The sequence below is a fragment of the Canis lupus genome, chromosome 19, assembly GCF_048164855.1.
Source record: "Canis lupus baileyi chromosome 19, mCanLup2.hap1, whole genome shotgun sequence".
Classification (NCBI taxonomy): domain Eukaryota; kingdom Metazoa; phylum Chordata; class Mammalia; order Carnivora; family Canidae; genus Canis; species Canis lupus.
In genome coordinates, this window is record NC_132856.1 from 38,055,196 (window position 1) to 38,078,315 (window position 23,120).

Genomic DNA, 23,120 nt, shown 5'->3' on the forward strand with positions numbered 1-23,120 from the left:
TCTAAGATTCTAAGAGTGTACATGCCACTTCACCAAAATTAAGAATTTTTGTGTTCAAAGGACACCATCAAGTAAATGAAAAGACAACCCACAGAAAGGGAGAGAATGTAAATCCTGTATCTGATAAGGGACTGGTATCCAGAGTATATAAAGAACTCTTACAACAAGTATAATACTGCATGCTACTTCTAGCATGACAAAATACAGAAGAGCCTGAAAAAAAATAAGAACCTGACTATATACACAGGAAAGTACAATTCATGAACAAAAAGCATGCATAGTGATAATAGTTACCATTAAATGAGCAACTACTAGGTGCCAGAAATTTTATTTAAGAGATTAATCCTTATAACAAAGTAGATTTTATGGATAAGGAATCTGAGGTTCAAGATCAGACTGCTAATAAATGATGAAAAAACAATTCAAAGTTGGTCAGTATGATTTCAAAATCACAGTCTTTCATAAAGTTCCCTTTCACCACTGAGTTGCAGGGTAAGTCTCCAGAATTAAAAAATAATAACTCTTATTTCCTTCTCAAGTCTTATATTCTCTGATGTGTAATAGGAATTTATGTTCTCTGATGTATAATGTTATGTTTTAAAGTTATAGGTTAATTTGGGAATACGTACAATTAATAGAGATTCTAATTAAACAGATACCACAAAAATACGAAGACCCTAGAATTGTGAGTTTCTTTCTACTTACTAAAGTGTGTCCCAGATATATTCGTTTCATTCAAAACAAACAGAATGCAGACCACATTGTTAGAATGAGCTCTCTCCTAAAGCAGGAGAAAAGATCAGCCCAAAGGCTTCTAAGATTTGCCAGTTTTTGCTTGATAGCATGACATTAGTTATCTGAATTTTGATATTTTACCATTAAATTGTTATAGATTCTAGATCAAGCGTAATAAAAAAAAAAAGTATTCTGTACAATAATAAAATTACCCTAACTTTTTAAATGGGCAAAGGGCTGGAACACCTGGGTGGCTCAGTCAGTTAAGTGTCTGACTCTTGACTTCAGCCCAGATCATGATCTCAGAGTCATGAAATCGAGCTCCACGCTGAGCATGGAGCTTGCTTCAGATTCTCTTTCTCCTCCCCCGTCCTCTGCCTCTCCCTACCCTCCAGGCTCACACGTTCTCACTCTCTAAAAAATTTTTTAAAAAACAGACAAAGGGGGATCCCTGGGTGGCGCAGCGGTTTGGCACCTGCCTTTGGCCCAGGGCATGATCCTGGAGACCCGGGATCAAATCCCACGTCGGGCTCCCAGTGCATGGAGCCTGCTTATCCCACTGCCTGTGTCTCTGTGCCTCTCTCTCTGTCACTATCATAAATAAATAAAAATTAAAAAAATAATAATAAAAAAAACAAAGGATCTGAAGAGGCATTTATCAAAAAAATATACACAAATGACTAATAAGCACATGAAAAGATGTTCAATATCATTAGTCATTAGAGAAATGCAAATCCACAAGGATATACTACTTCACATCCACTAGGATGGCTACAACCCAAAAGACAGTAACAAGTGTTAGCAAGGAGGAACTGGAACCCTCATACACTGGCTGGTGGGAATATAAAATAGTACGGCCACACTGGAAAACAGTTTGGCAGTCCCTTAAAATGTTAAAGTTACCACATGGCCTGGCAAGTTCCATTCCTAGGAATATACCGAAGAGAATTAAAAACTTAAGTTCTCACACAAACACTTGTACACAAATGTTCATAGCAGCATTCTTCATAATAGCCCCCCAAAACGTAAACAACCCAAATGTCCACCAACTGAAGAGGAGATAAATAAAATGTGGCATATCCCTACAGTGGAATAGTATTCAGCCATGAAAAGGAATGGAGTACTGATACACACGATCACCTGGATGAATCTTGAGAACCTATTATGTTTTCATAGATCACATATAATTTATATAAAATGCCTGGACTAGGAAAACCCATAGAAATATAAAGTAGGTTAGTGGTTGTCTGGGGCTAGGGAATTAAGGGTTGGAAGAAAATAGGGAGTGATAGCTAAGGAGTATGGGGTTTCTTTTTTTTTTTTTTTTTTTTTTTTTTTTTTTTTTTTATGATAGTCACACACAGAGAGAGAGAGAGGCAGAGACACAGGCAGAGGGAGAAGCAGGCTCCATGCACCGGGAGCCCGATGTGGGACTCGATCCCGGGTCTCCAGGATCGCGCCCTGGGCCAAAGGCAGGCGCCAAACCGCTGCGCCACCCAGGGATCCCGGAGTATGGGGTTTCTTTATGGGTTATGAAAGGTTCTGAAATTCACTTGGATGATGGTTGTGCCACCGTGAATATAGTAAAATCCCTTGAATTATAGAATTTAAAGTGGCGAATTGGAGGGAATGCAGAATTATAAAGAAGGCGTATATGCCATCATCCCATCTACTTAACAGAGACCAAGTTTATTATTTATCACCCCCAGGTCCCAATACCATGGGCCAATGACCAGTGGTGATCATGTGAACCCAGCTACAGAACACGGGCTTAAGTCAAAGATGCTCCACTTAGAAATAAGGAGACTATTTTTAAAAGCTGTCTTTGTTGTCTCGCACAGTTTCACACGCAACCAGGGTGGAGCTCTTTGCTGTTGCTAAGATTAAAATGTTTAACTGGTATCAAAAGTACATTTTTTTTAAAGGCAAGAAAGAAAGAAATGCAGAAACTTACATATTCTTCATAGTCAAGTTCAAGGAGCCCTCCTGGGAAATGAATTGTCTGCTTTGTGTAAAGCACCCGACTGACAGCTGCAAGTGGTCATTCATTACTTCTGTTCCCAAGGACCCCGAAGACCCAGCAAGGGTCAGACATAGATCATAACTCTTCAGAACCCCACGACAGAGTCCCAGACTCTGGGGTCACATGAAAATGTGTCTTGCCCGGGAGGGAGGAGGCCTTTAAGAACCAGGCTGTCATGGGGAGTGAAATCTCTCCCTGGACCATTTTCCTGAGGCCAAGGGCTAATAAAAAAGCAGAGCCTCAGTGAAGAATTCTTGGCATGAGAAGAAAGTCTAGCTGACGGAGAGACCGCAGATGTGAGAAGTAGGACCGAAGGAGTGAAGCTAAGTTCTGTTTAATAAGCACACCAGAATCCTGTAAATAAGTGCCTCCCTTCAAGGTAGTAAACTTGGGAAGCAGGACACCTAATTTTGGTAGTATGGCCATTCCTCAGAATATTTCCCAAATGCCACTGTCTGACCTTCTTCGAAGCCCATGACATTCCTCTCATCTCTCAAGATCTTCAAAGATAAGAAAGCTGGGTTGAGGGTAGTAGGATTTCCTTATGAATAACCTTTAAGAAAAGGCTGTGAATAAGGTCAGTGATCAACCTCAATCATCCCATTTTTTTAGCCAGCGGCAAAGCAAAACGAAAAGCAGTAATTGGCTCTGAAAGCAATTCTGAAGGCGAGTATTCCAGCGTCACTGGGATGAGGGCGTAGCCCCAGGAGAACAAGTACTTGGAAGGGGGCACTGTGTTTGGGGTGTGTAAACTCTGATACCTTCCTTAAGCAAGCAGTCTACCAAAGGGGGCGGTCAGCCGGGCACATGTGCGTGCGCCCTCATTCTGCTCCCAGGTTAGAGCGAGACACCATAAGGCCCAGATTAAGAAAAACAGTCCAAGCAATTAAAGCAACCTCGGGGGGCCTGATGTAAACACAGTAATGCTTCTTTAAATAATCAACCATTTCCCAAACTGCCCGTGCCAGGAGGTGGAAGAGAAGACAGAGGGAAGGCCGGGTCCCTGCCCACAAGCAGCTCACACTCTTGTTAGAAGTAAGAGAACAGCCCCAGATCAAGCACAAACAAGCCTGCGGCTCAGAGGACCGGGTTGCTCCCACCCCAGGGGCTGGTCTGGAACATCCGCGAAGAACACACCAGCTGATCCCACTGCTCCAGCTTCAGCCTACCGCACCCACACTGCACGGGAAGGAGTCGGGACCCACTCGGCAAAACCTCCAGCCTCGGATGGCCACCCAGCTGCAAGCTGGGACTGTATTCATCGTTTCGATTTCTCATCACACACAAAAGGAAGCGATATTGAGAGTGAAGAGGTGATGTTAACTATGCTCTATTCACACTTAGAACCAGGAAATCGCATCTGCTTGCCTATGGGGCTGACTGGGTCGCAAGCCTATCCAGTACCAGGTGAAATAGTTTGTGGTTTGCATTTCAGGAGCACAGTGAATTCCACAACTCTCAAGGAGCTCAAGGAAGTCAGCACTTCGAATGACAGCTGGTCTTTGAAAATCATGAAGGGTGAGGGTGGGTCCCTCAAGCTTATACCAGACTGGTTTGGTTCTCTGCCCACACCGGCAGCCTCTCCCCAGCATCATCACTGTGGCTGTGCCGGCAGGTGTGGCTTCCCTTCTGTGTGGGGCCCCCATGTGGCAGTGAGGTCACGGGGAGATGAGTGGATCTGGGAGTCAGCCTTGCACTGCCTTCCAATGGGATCCAAGGAAAGGTGAAGCCGGGTCCTCTCCATGGAGTCACTCAGTAGACAAGACGGATGCTTTGTACATGTCCCCAGCTTTCCGGCCCACAAAACATGTTCACACACATCCCAATTGGGCTTTCCTTCCCTACTCTAGGACCAGGAAGGACAGCAGGGGTCACAGGGAGAACACGAATTCAAGGCCACAACACCTGCCTCCTAATTCAGCATTCTTCCCACGACGTGGCTCATATACACAACATGGCTCATACACATGGCAGGGCACAACCCAGAAGCAATGCGGGACCTGCATGGCCACAGGACCTGTTTATAATCTCAGGGTCTTAGAATAATCCAGGGAACCCCTGAGCTTCATCTGTCTTATCTGCACGATGGAGGTGGCAGTCCCGACTGCATGACTGGTTGTGAAGACCGGGCAAAAGAGGTGTAAAATGCTTCACCTGGTGCCAGAAATCTAAGGGTGCAGAGTTCAAGGCACAGGCCCTACTAGCTCACTGCACAGAGGGCAACACGCTCTCATCCAAAACGTCGGTGTGGCCACCAATACCAATCCCAGGACCCCCCAAGTCAAACTTGGTCTTTCTGTTTTCAGCCACTGAGGACTTTGAACACAGGCTCCCCACTGCTGGAAATGCTGATCTCAGCACTAGGCAAGCTCAACGGCAGCCTCTGGGTGCCCAGGCCCCCACACATCTCTCTCCTCTACTGCCAGCAAGCCCAGAGCTAGGAGCAGCCACCAGCCCCTACCTGAAGAGCATTCAAGGCTGTACCCCTCGCCCCACCCCCATGCAATGAGCACAAGGGCCGGAAGGTACAGTGGTCACAAAAGAGCACAGGGGTTCAGCTGGCATGGCCTGTAAGTGGGATTGAAAAGCTCTCACAGCACCCCAAAAGGAGAATTCACAGGGTCCCCCAACACTCAGACACTGCTGAACCCTGAACCTCCCTGGGAAGTAAGAGCCTCTCCCTGAGCATTCCTGACAAAGTAAACCGTGTCACTGGCAAACTACAGCTCACTCACGTGTTCTTTTATTGACTCCTCACAAAGACTCCATGCTGGACAGGACACAAGTATTATCATCCCCACCTTACAGAGAAGGAAGCCAAGAACAAGGGAGGGAAGAGAAGGAGTTCAGTCACAGAGCTAGTGAGGAGAGACCTGGGACCCAGATATAGCTTGCCTTCCTCTGAAGCCTCTGCTCCCCTAAAGAGAGGACACGGGCTGAAGATAGGAAGGTGAGGAGGCAAATCGGGGCACCCCCCACAGGCCTAAACAAGCAAGGCCTGGTGTAGAAGGAAGGAAAAGATGTAGCACCTGAGGTTTGTAGGGTTCCCTTGCCCAAATCATTTTCCATCCTGTCAACGTAAGCAAGTGTTACTTCACTAGTCCCACGTCACAGGTGAGGAAAAGGAGGCCAGGAACCACATGCAAAGAGCCAGGAACAGCCTGGGCTCTAGGGAGCCTTAGTTCTGGTGAGTCCCGTACCATCTGTAGGACTCATTCTCCCACCAGAGCGATGAGCAGAGAGGACTCCTGAGGCCCAAGAACACAGCATAGTGGGAAAGGCCAGAGAGGTCTGCGTCCTACCTCTGCCACTTGCTGTCAGGTCGCCCACCCTTCCGGCCCCAGCAAGGCCACCTCCTCTGTGAAGTGTGAGTAATGCTCACAAGGTAGCCGTAAGACGGAAATCAGATGCCCTGATGGGAGCACCTGTGGGGCTCGAGGGATGGTCGTTATTCCAGTTCCAGACATCACCCAATCTTCCTGTCTGAGCCGCAGCAGTCAGGCCAGAACTCTCAACACCTGTTTTGCTCTTTAGAGCTTGTTTTCTTTCCTCTTCTGAGTAACATTTAAATCAAGACACGGTCAGGAGTCTCCCACCTGGGCTGAGCAGGAACAAGATGCAGCTGGTAAGCAGATTCCTAGTTAGCTAAGAAAGTAGTCTGTGCAGACACCCCCAAGCCTCATGGGAGGGTGTTGAGCTCTGGACTTTTCTACCCTGCCTCGAGATGACTCACTGTGCAGAGGCAGCCTTCAGCCTTCCCAGCTGTGGTAAAATCAGATCCTGACCATTACACCAGCCCCTTTTCTTTACCCTGTGTTCCTAGGGCAAGAAGCAATCCTCTGCGGTTGTCTAAGCAAAGGCCGGGTATGGTCCTGGCCTAGGTCTTCTTCCTGTGATAGGGAGGCTAACTTTCAGGCACTTCCTCACCAGGGACATCCAAAAAGCCTGCAGGACCACTGCCGTCTTAGACTGGGTCAATCTGGCAAATAGCCTTCCAGAGAATGGCTTTGAAGAGCAAACCCTCGACCCAGCAAACCACCCAGGAAACTTCTCTAGCTTGGCGTACCCAGTCCCCACTCTGCCACTCGCTCACCAGGTCAGGAGGAAGTAGGTCTGTCTTCCCAAGCCCCAGCTTCTTTCTTGGTCTCTAAGGCTAAGAACAGCCATCCCTACTTCACAAGACTGTGTGGAGGCTTAAGGACATGTCACTGTGGCTCATGCTAATAGCGACAACCCACAGTGACACCATGTTTTCTAGCAGCCAGGGCCTGCGCTAACCACCTAAGCCACTTTATTTCCTCTTCCACAAAAAGGAACAGATTCAGCTCAAAAAAAAAGCAGGCTTCTGGTCATAGGTAGTGAACAGCAAAGCTGCAGACTGAACCTGGTCTGACTCCAGAACCCATAATCTAGCTGCTTTGCCCTACAACTGTGGGAGCACAAACGCTCCCACACTTTCCACTTGCAGGTAACGCTTTTCGAGAATTAAAATGCAATCAAGTCTACTTAATACCCAAATTTAAACTGCACCCTGATTCTCTCCAGCCACAATTCCCACCTGGAAATGCCTATGGGTGGTGGGAATGAGATGGCATGAGAAGTTTCTATGCCAGCCCACGAACCTAGATTACAAACAACCAAAATTACAAATGTGAAACCTGCCCTGAGGACCCACCTTGGTGTTCTGATGCTGCTCTGCCCCCTTGGCTTCACGCTCTACTGAGCGTTAAGACAGCATCAGCCACGAGCCTCAGGTTCCCCCCACACACAGCCCAGTGGAGGAGTGTGGGCTCTTAAGCCAGGAAGCCAGGTGTGAACCCTGGCCCTGCCAATCCCTAGGCCTTGTAGCCTCGTGTTAACAATTTAGCCACTCAGAGCTTTTTCTCCTCGTGCCTCAGCTTGAGGAAGACTCCTTGGGAGTTTAGGAGAAAGATTCAGTAAGAACTGAAGGCTATTATGTATACAGAGCCCCCCATCCCCACCCCCACCCCTGGCTCAGTCGATGTCAGCCATGAGCTAGTAACAAAGGCAATGATCTCCAAGCCTCCAGTTACTGGCGAAAGGTAAGGAAGGGGCACCTGCATGGCTCAGGTGGTCAAGCGTCTGTTTTTGGCTTGGATCATGACCTCAGGGTCCTGGGATGAAGCCTCACACTGAGCTCCCTGCTCAGCAGGGAGTCTGCTTCTCCCTCTCCCTCTGTGCTCACATGTGTGTTCTCAAATAAATCTTAAAAAGGGGCAAGGACACAGGGAATACTACCCACACTAGAACAAAGTAACAGAGAAACTGGTGATGCTCTCTGGCCCTCAAGCTGGCCAATGCCCTGAGTCTTTCCATAAGATAACGTGGCTATTTACGGTCAAAAGATTCCTGAATGTTGGTATGCATGAACAAAGGGAATAATTTCTAAACTAACACAGGGGAAAGAGTGATCAAAAGTCTCTTTGGGAAGATAAACAAAAATCAAGGAGAGAATTCAAACTCCATGGAATGCCCAGCATGCTAAGAAGAGAATTCTTTTGTCATCTGATGTTTCGGCGGTCCCGCCTGCCTCCACTGCCCCCAGTATTCACCCTGCCCAGTCAGAGGGGAAGTGCCTGGCTTCAACTGGATCACAGCTATAAGTGGAGGGCTTGGGAAGAGACACACCAGGAGACAGGAGACTGGGCCTAGGCCCCCACTTGGTTCCTCTCTCACCCTGGGACCCTGGGCAAGTCGACTGCTGAGTGTGAAAGGAACACATCCATCCAGAGGTCTCTGGGACCCTTTCCAATCCCAATCTCAGCCGGTCTGTGATTCGAGTCCAGCCACTCACGGTAAAGGAGAACCCACCATCTAACCCACGTACCGCTGTCCCATGCGGTTTCCCTGCTGTCAGCGAGCTTCCCAGCTGGCCCAGCGAACACACAGCAGCGCCTTCTCTACCAGGACCACTCTAGGTCCACCCCGCGTGCCCTTCTAGAAAAAGACCTCTTAACCACCCCCCTCTTACCAAATTCTTGCTGGGTGTCACTACTTCCTTGAATTCTAATTCAGAATTGTAGATGTTTTCACTTCATTTCCTCCTGATAAAACCTTCAAAAAGAGCTTTAGATTGATTCACCATTAATTTATATTTCGACAATTCGGAATTTGTGAAAGCCCAAAGAGAAGTTCATTTTTGCATTATCGTGGAAAACGGACTAAAGGGGCTAATTACTGGCTGTTTTTGTACAATTTAAAAGCAGTCATTTAAATATAAACATTCATTATGCTCCATTGTTCTCTATTTACTGAAGAGCATTCAAGGATGTCTTTTTAAAAAATATATTGGTCACTTCGTCGGAGTAAAATAACAAAAGCACATCTCTTCAAGCTTGAGGGGTTTGGAGGGGTTTTCTGCACTTAATTCATAGCATCCTTTTATAGTCTGACTTAAACAAGTCAGGACAGGAAGCAAATGTGTTTAATGGTCTCTGTTTTACACATAATAAACGCTCGAAAAAGTGCTTTATGCATGATTTCCCGATTGCAGTGTTAAACTGCTCTTTTTCATCTTCCCAGCTCTACTTCTATAGTGTTTGTATCATCAAAAAGCAAAGCTCTCCTAGCGCACAGAAGCGCCTTCCTTACGCCACCGCAGTTCAGTGTTGCGCGCTCACCCTTCAGCAACCGCGAATCCAGAGGCCAGCTGCTCGCACGCAGGGCCTTTCTGACTCTTCAACAAAAGCACAGCGACGACAGGGCTCACCATGCCTGACAGGGTACTTTGTACAAGGACCCATGCTGCACATTCCTCCTTGGATTCAGTGTCTAAAAAGTGCTTCTCTGAATGAATGCAGCTGCTTCCCATTGTTGAGAGGATAAAAGCCGTGGAAGTTAGGCTGGGCCTCCTCTGGCCACCACTGCTGGAAATCCTAGCGGCCAAATCCGTGCCCAGGTGTTAGCAATCCATCAGCTTCGAGGGCCACCGCCTCCGCAGGGCAGGTCTACTTTGTTTGGATTCCACACTGCCTCATCTGGTATCAACTTCCCTTCCCTAGGCCACCTCAGAGCTTTTGGAAGGGGGGCGGGGGGCATAAACCCTATCATAAATACCCTAAGAACAGCAGGATTGTACTATGCCTGAAAATAAAACAATAACGACAACAACATGGGACAGTAGAAACAAACCAGGTGACATTTTTCTTCCCCAACTGAAAGGAACATAAAGGCAGTGTTCATCTTGAACCTGTAAGCAAGCAAATACTCCAAAACTAAGAATCCAATTTTTGTATAAGTAACTTCTTTACCTATTAGCTACCTAGAATGAATGTTTCACTTGAAAGCACTACAGTACCCAAACGTGTGACAAAGGACTTAGGCAAAGTAACAGGAAGGAATCATAAGCTCTGGGGCCTTCCGTCTGGATCTGTGGTTCCAAAGAGATGAGAAATCTAGTGCTCGGGGCTTTGGACCTCCTGCTCTACCCAGAGGCTCCGGAGGCCTAACCAAACATCCAAAGAGGAAGGTTGAACCCTATTCCCAACATTTCCTTTCCCATAGCCCGAGACAGAAAACACATAAGGGCACTGTCAGAGTTAAATGACAGCGGATCTCAAGGAGATGTGGGGGCGGGAGTTTAAATCGATACAGGCTTAGTGGAGGGCGATGTGGCAGCAAGGAAGGAAATTAAACATGCACTATCCTCCCACCCACAGAGTTGACTTCTAAGTACTTACCCCAGAGAAGTGTTTCCTTGTATACACAGAGGAGTGCATAGGAGGATATTCGGCGCAGTCCTGTTTGAGATAGCAGAACTGCAGGAACTAACCTAAACGCTCCTCAGACAGAACAAGTAAACCACGGCACATTCATACAGGGAATATTTTACACCAGCACCAAGTGGTTAGATCTCTGCATGCAGATATGGAAAGATCTGTAAGATACGTCACGTGGGGGGAAAAAAGAAGCTATTTCATACACGCATTCTGTTCCCACTGGCGTAAAATTTAAAATACCCAAACTAAATAGACACACCCTTTAAAATGCACAGGTTGCAACACACACGTACACGGGGAAAAGCAGTTCTAGATGATCACACCAAACTGATGACTGAGTAGAACGAGCTAGAGAGGCAAAAAGGGACTGCGACTTGATAGTGTTTTCATTGTCTAGAGGAATGCATTCGTGCAAATCTTGAATGATGATCTGTTGTAAGAATGCAAGGTAGGGAAAACAAAGCAGGTTTTTCTCCCACCCTGTGTGGTGGGTTTTCCTGGGCACGCGAGCCTCAGTGGCTTGGTCTATAGAAGTCAGGGACACAAGAGCCTCACATCAAGTCTCAATATAATATCTGTTGAATGATGGTGCCTTGACTTCCTGTCTTTTAAACAAGGGTCCTTACAGCTCTATAAAATTATCTGTGAGCACGCTGTGCTAGACTTCTCCATGGACACAGGAGGCAGGGAGAGGTGGGAGCCTTCCACCCGCTTCGAAGCCCCTCCCTTCCTCCCAGGCTGGGTCCACCTGCCAGCCACAGGTGCCCTGAGCAGCCTGCAGCCTGCCTTTTCTCCATCAGGTCAGCCTCCCATCTCCCTCCAGCCTGCCCTCAAGGTCACTCTTTCAATAATTTCAACAGATGTCCTGTTATTTCTAGAATTACCACTCAGCCAATAAGGAGAAGGATACAGAATTGACAGAAAGAATTGCTTGGAGGTTCAGGAAAAGCAAGTCATTTTCCCCAGCCTCGGCAATGTCTGGGGGCCTGCTTAGTGAAAGTCACCAGAAGGTTTCACCCTTGAAGGTGTGTGTCAAAAACACCCATCCATCCATCCACCCACATTCCCCCCCACCATACACAAACACACACACACACAGGACTAGTCACCTCAGGCAGTTCCTCCTTCAGTCTCATCTTGAGCTTTGCTCACTGTGTCCTCCTCCCCACCACCAGGCATGGCCAGCTTTGCCTACGCAGCCACACAGCCTTACTGTCCACAAGCACCCCAGCTGCAAGAACTCCAATCCCACTTGAATGAAGAAAGGAAGACACCTTCTGCCACCTTTCTTCCTTTGATCCCATGGGCAAAACGGGACTTGGGGGACATATCCTGTGCTGTCACTGGCAGAGAACCCCCAGAGTCTGAGCACGGTAGGAGGCAAAAGCAGGAAGGCTAACATGTATTCCTGGATAACCTGCCAGTCTCCCACCCTGATCCCCGCCCCACCACCAGGACAAAGACACCCATCAACATCCCTTCCCTTGCCACCACATCTGAGCAACAGTAACACCTTGTGAGGCCCTTCCCTATAGCTCAACCACTACAGTTCCAGAGCCTCTAGAATTTCTTTTAGGGACTTTCTTAGGGGAGGAGCTGTTGGGGGTCTGTTCTGGATCCCCACCACCACTACTACCAGTATTTAACGAGACATAAGTATCTCTAGTGCTGGGCAAGTTGTCCCCTCTGAATCTGGAACTCCTCACATTTTGCAGACAGTTAAAAATTAAACTGTGATCAATCCAGTCAAAAAAAGAAACTAGGGATCCCTGGGGTGGCGCAGCGGTTTGGCGGTTTGGCCTTTGGCCCAGGGCGCGATCCAGGAGACCCGGGATCGAATCCCACGTCGGGCTCCCGGTGCATGGAGCCTGCTTCTCCCTCTGCCTGTGTCTCTGCCTCTCTCTCTCTCTCTGTGACTATCATGAATAAATAAATAAAATATTAAAAAAAAAAAAGAAACTACCCATAAATCTGCCATAGGGGTCTCTTTTTTTTTTTCTTTTTTTTTTTTTTTTTTTTTGCATAATCATTTTTTAAAATACTGAACTGAGGTTAAGGTTAAGGAAGGAATGCATCTCCCCATAAGCCCTCATGCAGATGGGCTAAGGGGGGATGCACACTTCAGATGGTGTATGAGGCAAACCCAACTGCAGGCCAGCTGGACTCTGCCACAGACACTCGAGGGCTGGGGTACACGGTGGCATCCAGATACCCTCTTTTAAGCCCCTTTTCCAGCTGTCTCTGATAGGATTTCTACCTCTTGGACTTTTCAGTTAGCTAAGTTAACACACACACACTTACACTTTTTTTTCAACTAAGCCAATTTGAGTTGTGTTTCTACAACCCATAATCCAATAAGCATTAGGTAATACACCAATATATCCAAATATCTGAACTCTAACACAAGCTCATTTGTAAAGGGTTTGAGCAAGGAAGTTCAGTGTTCAAGGTATGATTATAAAACAATGATATTTGCTTTTATAACAAACTAACCAAAAGACTGAGGACCCTTTAAAAATTCTTAAGGAATTTAAATAGTACCAGATCCAAATTCTTTTTAAGAGCTGGACTTGGTCTCTGAAAAACTGTCAATACTCGATCAAAGTCCATTCAGTAAAAGATGGAGCCGGATAACTTGTTCTTTGTCAATATGAGGTAAGACTAGAAAAGACAAGTGATTATTTGTGCAGCACATAAACTGGTTTACATTTTAAGATTAGGAAACCAGCGCTGGGTAAAGCCTTACTATACAAGTCTATCTACTCTGGTCATCTTGCTGTTTCCCACCCCGACCCGCCGTCCTTCCATGAACTGTGATGCTCATGCTCACTCACAAACGGTGTACATACAACACTGAGCACAGAAGCCAGCTTACGGCCTAGGGATTTGAAAAGCATCAACAAGTACTTGTATTTCTCCTCTCCTGCTTCAGATATAAAGAGTTAAATTTGGCAAGAAAGACACAATCCTGAAATTAAGGGCAAACTCTGACAGGTGTTTCCTGGGATTCTCATTAATATTGGACAATGAAAGTCAGCCTCTCAGGCAAACATTAATCATTAGCCAATTGTTGAAAATTAACTACTGATCCATAAGGACATCACCGCGAAGCCCTTGTACAGCCATTCATGTATTTATTCCCTCATTTCACATGCATTTCCTGGTGCCTACTATGGGCCAAGCACAGGGTTAAGTTCTCAACACTACAGAGACGAATCAGATGCCAGCCTCTGTCTCTAGGAACACATATCACTTACTAGCTGAGTGAGCCAAAGAAGCAGGCCGGCAGACCCCAGAGCACATGGGCAGAGCCACCACACACCAAACCACTCCCCATTGCGGGTATAAAATGAGGCAGAAAGGGGCTAATCTCTGTAAAGAGGAGAGTTTACCATGTCCATAGGAAGGCAGAGGGAAAGCAAGTATTTAAACACAGGCAGGTGGGGTGGGAGGCAGGAGTGGATGAGGCTCAGAGGAGGCTGAGCTGAGAAGGCAGCACATGAGCTATCCTAGAAGAGAGAGAACCTGGTCGCGCAGAAATAAGGGCACACAGTTCAAACAGAAAGATAATGAAGCAAAGACACAGGGTGGAGCAGGTACAGAAATAAAACCCACCTTACAGGCTAAGCCCAATGAACCAAGTTATAAAACTGTGTTTCAGTAATTCCCACTATCTGCAAAAACCATGAGATGCTAAACTATATGGCCACACAGATCCAATGAGCTTGCTTTTTAAGCCCAGGAAACGTTGTGCATTGGGATCTCAGCCGTGGAAGAGAGAATGTAATCAAAGTACACTGTCCCACAACATTCCTGGCCATTGTAAGGCATCTTACAATGGTCCCACTGCCAAGGGTCCACGGCTAGCACGGCTGCTCAGAGAGGCTCCCACCACTCGCCTACTCTGAGCACAAAATGTGCTATAGCGATGGCTCAGCTCTGAAACCCAGCTCCCAGAGCACCTTAAGCCAGAGGTGCTTGAGAAGCAGAGTCACAAGACCCCAAGCTCTTCAGGAATAAGCACTTACAACTTTCCACCCACTCACAGCTAAGGACCTCCAAGGAGTCCACAGAGAGACCTGCCACCCGAGGTAATCCTGAACATAGCTCAGAGGAAAGAATGCGGGAAGTGCTTCTCCTCGCGGTCACATCAACAACACATGTTTACTGAACAGCTACTTCATACCACACCGTTGGGGATTCCAAAATGATTGACTAAGAATTGTATTCTGAAGATGCTTAATAAGATAGAGATAGGATGAAAAAAAAAAGATAAGAGATAGGATGTGCATATGAAGAACGAAAACATAGGGCATTTTATGCAGGAAGATCCACAAGAGAGGTTCAGATAGGAGTGTTACTTTGGGTGAGGGTCAGAAAAGCCCTCGCGGAAGAGACGTAGTTTGAGATGATTCCTGAACACCTCCCGGGTCTGAAGAAGAGGCACAGCAGATGGAGAAAGGGCCAGAAGGTAGGCAAGCATGTAACAGAAGAGTTTATGGGTGAGCAAATGGGGGAGGGGTGGGGAGAGGGCCAGGAGGTAGGCAAGCATGTAACAGAAGAGCTATGGGTGAGCAAATGGGGGAGGGGTGGGAGGAGGCCCTGAAGGAGGGGTTCAAAAAGCCCTCTGCGGCTGGTGTCATTCGTAGACATCAGGGGAGGTCTGAATTGGCAGATGAGCACCCCGATTTGGGACAGTTCTAATTTGAGGTGACTTCGCAGTACAGAGAGCAGGGCTCAGCTTGGGGCTGGGTTGTATCAGGAACAGGTGGCAGAGACAACTTCACCAAGTCAGTCTGTGCATGAGAAACTGAAGGCTGGGAGGCAAAATAAAGTGTTCTTCAGTACAGTGAAGATGAGTATTGTAAGCAGCCCTGCTCTGGCACTCCAGAAAGCAGAGCTCCCTCACCCCCTGCTCCCCACCCCAGGCTTAGAAGAAATTAAATAATGATACACACTTTCAATAAGTGGAACTGAGGAGCTAGCACTACAGACTGCGCCAAGAAGGGTCTCACTGTGGGAACTCAATTGTACGGTTTCCATGGCTTCAACCTCCACTAGTCCCTACAAGTCCACAAATGAAACTGCATAGAAACTTGAGATTGTTTATACTTAAAAAAAAAAAAAAAAAAAAAAACCCTAACCCTGGGAAAGCTTGCTCCCCCCCAAGGTTGTCTCCAGATTCCCAAAGCTGGCTCAGTTACACACAACTCAGACCAAACACACATTGGCCCGATGGGGATGGCCACCTTTCTTACCCAATAGAAGTAATCGTGTTACCACAAATGACCTGTAACAGGCAGAAACTGCTTGGCACAAGGCTGGCTCTAAGGGTTCAGCGTACACATCTCCCACAGAGCGACAAAGCAAAGAAAACCACCAGCTCCCTGACATGTGCAGCTCTGCAACCCGTATCAGTCTCTGCCCTTTGATTTGCCATTCACGTTAACGGAAAGGTATTTACTACAGATAAAAAATAAACTTCGTTCAGCTGCGTCTAAACTGATCCCAAAAATAGAGCAATCACTTTGGTACAAATTGGGTCAAATGTATTAAAAAAAAAAAAAAAAAAAAAACCTGGCTCCCTGGCGGGAGCACTGACATGGCATGGGACCTCGCTAAGAGTCAGGGGAAAATCCACTAAGATCTTCCCTTCCCACAGTGGTAAAGGAAATATTTAAAGAGTCAAGCAGAGAATAAACTCATCTGGCCATGTGACCATCCAAGTGAAACAAGACAGAAACTCAAATGCTGGAGTTTCATAACGGTAAGAGGTCAAAGGCATATATGTTGGTTTTTAGAAAGGCCTGCCAAACTAATACACTGCCTCCCTCCCCCATGCCTTAAAATACCACTGTTTAAGAATTGTCAAGAAAGCATCCGCTGGGAGGGATTGCAAGAAAGAAGAGAGATTTATCCATTTCCTATATTTTACTCCCTTACTCATCAGCTGAGAAATCCAAATGGTCTGATGGCAGATATGAGCGCCCTGAATTTCCCTGGGAAAAAATCAGAATATTAATTGGCTTATACACACAGCTACATTAATTATTCCATTGATCTGAATTAATCTGCCTTTCTGAAAGGTATTTATTTTCTAAGTTTGTTTAATCATGTTCTCTTGAGCTACAAAAAGCAACAAACTGGGTCACCATCCATGTGGTTAAATTTGGTAACAAGGCTGACACCATCTGTGGCCTAGACTCTGATGATCCATCCCCATTGATGGGGGCTTTTCACCACTTCTGCTCTTCCTTTAAAGTGATCATCCAATGTCAACATGTCTAGGACCAAATCAGAAACTGTTTAAAATATCCCAAAGCACACAAATCACCTCTAGTATACTGTACCATTAGCACACTAACAGTATATGTGTATCCAACTCCCGTTGAGTTGTATTTTCAGTAGCAATATCCAAAAGATTTTTACATTCTCTAGAAATCAGACTATAAAAGCCCAAATAAGAACAGACATTATATATATCTTATATATCTGACATAGGCCACAACATTTTAAGGGTAGCATGAAATCCTGTATATAAACCGTTAAGGCTAAAATCACAAGAGTATCATGTTAGTAACTTCAGAACCCAGGAAAGCCCCCCCCCCACACACACACACACTAGTTCTGCCTTTATACCACTCACTTAGTTGCAAATAGCCACCCTACTAAAATACAGCTTCAATATGAGAAACCAGAAACAACTGAATCTAGCTAAAAGAGGAGAAAGCAAACAAAGAGAGAAAGCTCCCCATTACCCAGCACTGGCCCCCTGCTCCACCTGCCTTTCTGCACAGGCTCCCCTAAGGAGGATGCTGCAGCTCCAGAAAAAATCCTGACATGCCTTCTGAATCATCAAGAAAAGATTTTACAGAATGTCAGAGGTAAACACAATCCCAGTGACCTTCTCATCCAGACCCTTTGACAAATAGGTGAATGGCAATGCGGGAAGGATTTGGGAAATGCCCCCCAAAACACAGCTAGTTATCAGCTCAGTGGGACTAGCTCCTAGTCCCAACTCTGGTGCTCTTTAGGGCTTTCTTTCTTTCTTTTTTTCTTTCTTTTTTTTTTAAACTATATCAACCTTTCCCAAAGAAAGTCCCATAAAACACTGGTTCCGTGATGTGTTCTGCCAAAAAACTGTTTGAAGAATCCATGACCAATTACTTTTAGTGACTAGCTGAGTTAAACAAAATGAAACTGGTTTTTTAACTACAGACCTTCCCGGAGCTCTTACTGAGCTAATGTGCACTATAAATCTTTAAGGGAGCAATAAAGTATGTGGAAGTATCCCAATTTATTTAACCCTAGAATCATTTTATCTTGGGATAAAATATATCTTCATAGGATATTCCTAGTGGAATACTACACTGTATTCTCCAAATTATGTTCCATGTCGATCTATTCAGTTATATTCTGATTTTCTAGAAATGAATAGTTCACATACAAAATCTATGATAATTTTCTACTTACCAGAAAAATTGACCAAACAAAATAGCCACCACTCCTAAATAAACACCAGATTTAAAAAAAAAAAAAAAAAAAAAAGCAGCTAATATTATCAGGAAAAGAATGGTAGACAGCAAAAGCCTACGTGAAGAGAAAAGTTATTTTAAAATCTGCTACAAACCTCTTCCATAAAAAAGTGCCACATCTATTTATGCAAGATTCATGACTTTAAACACTTTCATTCAGTATAAATTTGAGAATACAGGTCAGAGAGAGAGAAAAAAAAAAAAAAAAAACCACAAACAAACCCACTGTTGCAAAGCTCCAGGAAACATCACATGCATAGCTGTAAACTTCAACCACGCAGAAAGCCAGCTGCCAGTTTAAGTAGAGAGGCAAATGATAACCACACGTCAGGACAGGCGGGAACTCTAAGGATACTTACCAAGTTATGATTTGTTGAATTAGAATCATCTTCAGGGAATGGGATGTAAATAGCTAAGGCCACACAATTGGCAAAAATAGCCAATAATATAAATATGTCAAATGGTCTGAAAAATTTTGTTAAGGCATATATGTCTTATGTAAACATAAACCATTTCTCTCATCACACTCTCGATCACACCACTCTTGAATCACTTTGGAAATGAGAATTAGGCCCACGCGTCCTTTCTCGGCCGGCTGTTGTGACCACTAGGTCTCCAGCAAATATAATCGTCCGTGGTCATCTGGCAGGTCCTCCTAGCGAATGACTTTTCCATGTCCTTCCTTCCCTTGCAAGGATCACATAACGCTCTTTCTCTGCTGTGCAGGTTATATTGAAACCTAAACATACATCCAACTAGGGCACCCCACGAATCGCGTCTCTGCTTCTTAAAGTTTTAAAAGTGACAAAGGCCTTAGAACACTAGGTTCCTGGCTGTTGTCGACAGAAACAGGAGCCCTCATGGGACAAGTCTCTTCCACAAACCCTTGCCTCCATGTGTTAAAGCCATTTTCTCGGGGGCTATTCCTGGCTGGGTCAGTCTCCTGTCTGGCCCCGGGCAGGCCAAGGCACCAGAACTTTCTGCATGCTACCTGTGCATGTCTCGTGGCACGTTCCAGTACCTCAGACACTGTAACAAGCAAGCCAGGCTCCAGCTCCCCTTCTGCTTCCTTTACTAATCAATGCCTATCACTGTTTCGGATTACAGCTGGACTGGAGCTCGGTTTCTAATGAGCTGTTACTGCATTCAATTTATAAACAAATTAAATAAAAAGCCATAAGAAATCAGCACCAGACACTTTGAAAGTACAATTGAACAATTCTAAATCTCGGGGGTCTGTCTGGAAGAAATCACTTTGAAGCCAGCTTGCAACAGATACTTGCTTCAACATTCAGTGTTATTAAGAGACATTGTCAAAACTGGCAATGCAAAATTTGGCTTCTGCCAGAATGACTGTTTTTCTTCTTCTGGCTTTCAGGCTTTCCGAATGCAAGGTTTCTGAGCACCAACATAATCTGCAACTTGGGGGGCAGGGGGCGGGGAGCTTAATTTTATAACCGTGTTTCTCCCATAACCTCACCCAAAAAAGGCAAAACCACTGGTTTAACTAAATATCTCCAAGTACTAAAGCTTTGAGGAGGTGAACAGACCCTTCTCCATTCATCCTGAAATCATTCCCGGAAATCCAAAAATGCTAAAGGAAACAAAGGCATCTTACTCACTGGGGATATCCTGAATCTCATGAAGAAACAGCCCCTTAAAGAGCTTCGACACTCACCACAATAAAGACATGAATGACATTCTTCTCTTACTAATTTTGAGGGGTTTATTTTTAAAGCCAATTAGCTTTCATTCATATTTATTTTTTAACTCATCTCGTATTATAAAATCTCTTATCCAAAGATCTAACCTTAAGACAGTTCTCCTGCAGAAGACTTCAGGATCCTCTTCACTTTTCCTTTTTTGCAGTTCCTACTGAAATTTTAAAAGCCAACTGCCCCAGGATTATTCTACATAGAAACACACCTGTGGTCTCTCCCATCCCCCATACCACCATTCTTCCTTTTGTAGTTCCCAATACTAAATGACAGGCCAGCAAATCTGAAAAATACCAATGCTATTCAGGAAAACCAAACACAATTTTGTTTTTCCTTTGTGCTGGTCCGGTCTCAGTTGCCAGGTGTTGGTGGATACTATCTCACTGCCACAAGATTTTCACAAGCCAAGCGGAACAGAGAGACAGAGAAATAGATGGATCTGCTCCTAAAAATTCCTTCTGATAAGGTGAACCCTCCTCATTCTCCCAAGATGCAGGAAACTCTACCTCATCTGGGCGTACAAACCAATGAGGCTCTCACTCTCCCAGGGCTGACTGGGCCTGCACAGCTGGCTTTCGGAGGATTTCTCTAACATGCTCCCTGAACTAGAAGGGAACTGTCACTGGGAAAGACAAACAGATCACATGTTGTTTAAAGATCTGCTCTACAGCGCAGCCCCGGTGGCTCAGGGTTTAGCGCCGCCTTCAGCCTGGGGTGTGATCCTAGAGACGGGGATCAAGTCCCACGTCGGGCTCCCCGCATGGAGCCTGCTTCTCCCTCTGCCTGTGTCTCTGCCTCTCCCTCTCTCTGTGTGTCTCACGAATAAATAAATAAAATCTAAAAAAAAAAAAAAAAAAAAAGATCTGCTCTACAGACTGTCCCATTTGTAGGCAGGCTTCTCCCTGGATTGGCAGCCACATCCCCTCGTTCCTATACATACGTGTCTGGCCATGCCGGAAAAGTCGGCAACAAGATCCAGGAATTCAATCCGTGCACATACATTGCTATATACAAATTACTGTGCACGATGAGAAACAGCACCAGGCCTCCCACCTCACTCCACAAGAAGTCAATGACCCCGGAGAGGTCTCTGCTCACTCAGAGTCACGTCAAAACAACCTCAGGAGGAGGCGATCTTTCTGGCTGAGTGCAACCATGCTTCTGACCAGAGCGATGCCACTGAGGCACATCCTATGCACCTAGCTGCCTCCAGGCTGATGGTAGTGTTCATTCTCAGACTGGAAAAAAACTTACAGAGAAAATATATCCACGCAGCCTCAGCTATGTGAGAGACACCATAACTCCCCCTAGAGAAGAGGCATCTGTTCTCAAAAGGAAAAGCACATGAAAACCCCTCAAACCTTATCCTTGCATTTGGCTGCCCTCTCCAAAACCTTTCTGGACAAAGTTACCTCATTTTAATTCGTGTCCGTAACCTCAGAAAAGAGCCAGCTACAACAGAAGGCATGCAAAGAACTGCCTAGCTGGGTCCTTGGGGTTATAAGGGAGTTTTGGCCTCACCTTCCAGGTGGTGGTCAATATCCCTCCTTCTTAGCCCTTTCACCCTGGGCGCTGTGGGGGAAGCCCTACACTCACACTGTTTCCTATGGTTAGGAGCTACTCCAAGGCTCCTGTTGGTCCCAAATACACTTCTGGGAAAAGGAAATGCTTTGTTTTACCCAGACCAATGAATCATCTGACTAATTAGAAAGCCATTTGCTCAGAAAGGAGGCCTCAGTCAACCTCTTCTGGAGGGTGGCAGTAATTGGAGACTTGGCCTCTAGAATTGGGGAAGGGGGTGGGCAGGCCAAGCACCCTAGTTTTCCAAGATCCGGGACGTCACAACCATCCTGGGGCATTTGGAGTTCAGTTTTAAAAATACAAAGGAGACACCCAGAAATGCAACTCCAGTCCAAGGACACAGACAGAATGTTTTATAAAGGCAGCAACTGCAAATTCCCCCACTGACAGACTGCTCTCTAACTCACAAGGGCTCAGGAAGAAGAGGCGCACACAAGCCTCTCCCTCCACACGCTCCCTCACGCTCACGTTTCAAATGCTTTTTTGGAACATGTCAAAAGGAAATTCCAGGAAGTCATAGCATTGAAGAGCAAATTGCTCCCTCCCTATGAAGCAAGTGTTCATATTTGTAGCTACCTGAACAATCAGAATCGGCAAATGTCAAAGCTAGAAGCAACCTTAGCAGTAGTTGGAGTTTCGGAAACAAATTCTAAACATCAGAATGAGAAGATGCCACTAAAGGTCAAAAATGTATTCATTTCTAGCAGAGTCTTGTACAGTCTTTTTGTTTTAAATCAGCGTACCTTATTTGCAATAGCTTCAATGCATATCACTGCTCCAAAAGCAATGGTGGGTTTAAACTCCCCATCTCATGGTGACCAAAGGTCAGTTTCCTCTTTAATTACCACTTTGAAGTTTCAGGCTATATCCCCCACCTCCATCACTACACACACACACACACACACACACACACACACACAGCTAAATATAACCATAGAGCAACCCCTTGGCACCCTGAGGAGATAGGAAGGTATATACAATGCAACCCTTTACATACAGCTTTTCTGTTGCTCACATTCCAGACTGCTACGACTTTGTAAGTGCCATTTCAGAAAGCAGATCCTTTTAAAGAACAGATGGTAAAAGAGAAACAAGAAAGACTTCCCCCCAAAAAAAGGATACTTCCATTCCACTATACTAATGCAGGCTCTTCGGATGGGGTTATTGAGTGACAAACAGAAGAGGGCGCGGGCAGGTCGGCTGTTGGACGAGTTACCCTGTTTTTTGCTCTTGGCGTATTGCTGACGTTTTCTTTGGGAGAGAGATCCCACAGGTGGGGGTGCAGAGGTGCTCATAGTTTGGGCAGCCTTGGCCTGTCTAGCAGCATCGATTGCAGCTTGCCAAGACAGGACGGTTTGCTTGGAGCTATTCGGCTGAGAAGTTGGTCCTTCACCAGAAAGAGGGAGTCTGGTGCCTCTTGCATAGTTTGCCTCTGGGAAGAGGGGAGGAAAAAGAAAAATTTAAAAACGAATAATGAGAAACCAGTGTCAGAAAAAAGCAAAAGTTGTCTCCCATCAATAACAGGGGGGTATGCTTCCCATGTTTCCATTTTGTACCTCATGTCCTAGTTTTCAGAAGCAGAAAATGTGGTCAACCAGAGCAGCCAAAGAACTCCACGTGCTGTGCCCTGAATATCAGTGGCATAGGACCACTGCTGCACAGGGGTGAGTGCCTCTCTATAACCCTGTCTTCACAAGGACTCTGCTGCTAAATGTCTTTCTTCAAACTGAGGTCATCCACATTTATTCCACCTTTTCTGACTTTTAAAATACATGTATCTCTTATGAGT

General features: G+C 45.7%; 1 protein-coding gene across 19 annotated transcripts in view; it reads right to left on the reverse strand.

The window, feature by feature from the left end:
* Positions 1 to 23,120, reverse strand: part of CACNA1D (calcium voltage-gated channel subunit alpha1 D) — a 302,032-nt gene that overhangs the window by 276,904 nt on the left and 2,008 nt on the right. For all 19 annotated transcript variants that reach the window (XM_072785865.1, XM_072785856.1, XM_072785861.1 and 16 more), the window contains exons 2-3: positions 22,454 to 22,763; positions 18,392 to 18,497 (exon numbers count right to left, since the gene is read on the reverse strand). In XM_072785865.1, coding sequence (XP_072641966.1) covers positions 18,392 to 18,497; positions 22,454 to 22,763 — 416 coding nt within the window. The remainder of the gene's footprint in view (positions 1 to 18,391; positions 18,498 to 22,453; positions 22,764 to 23,120) is intronic.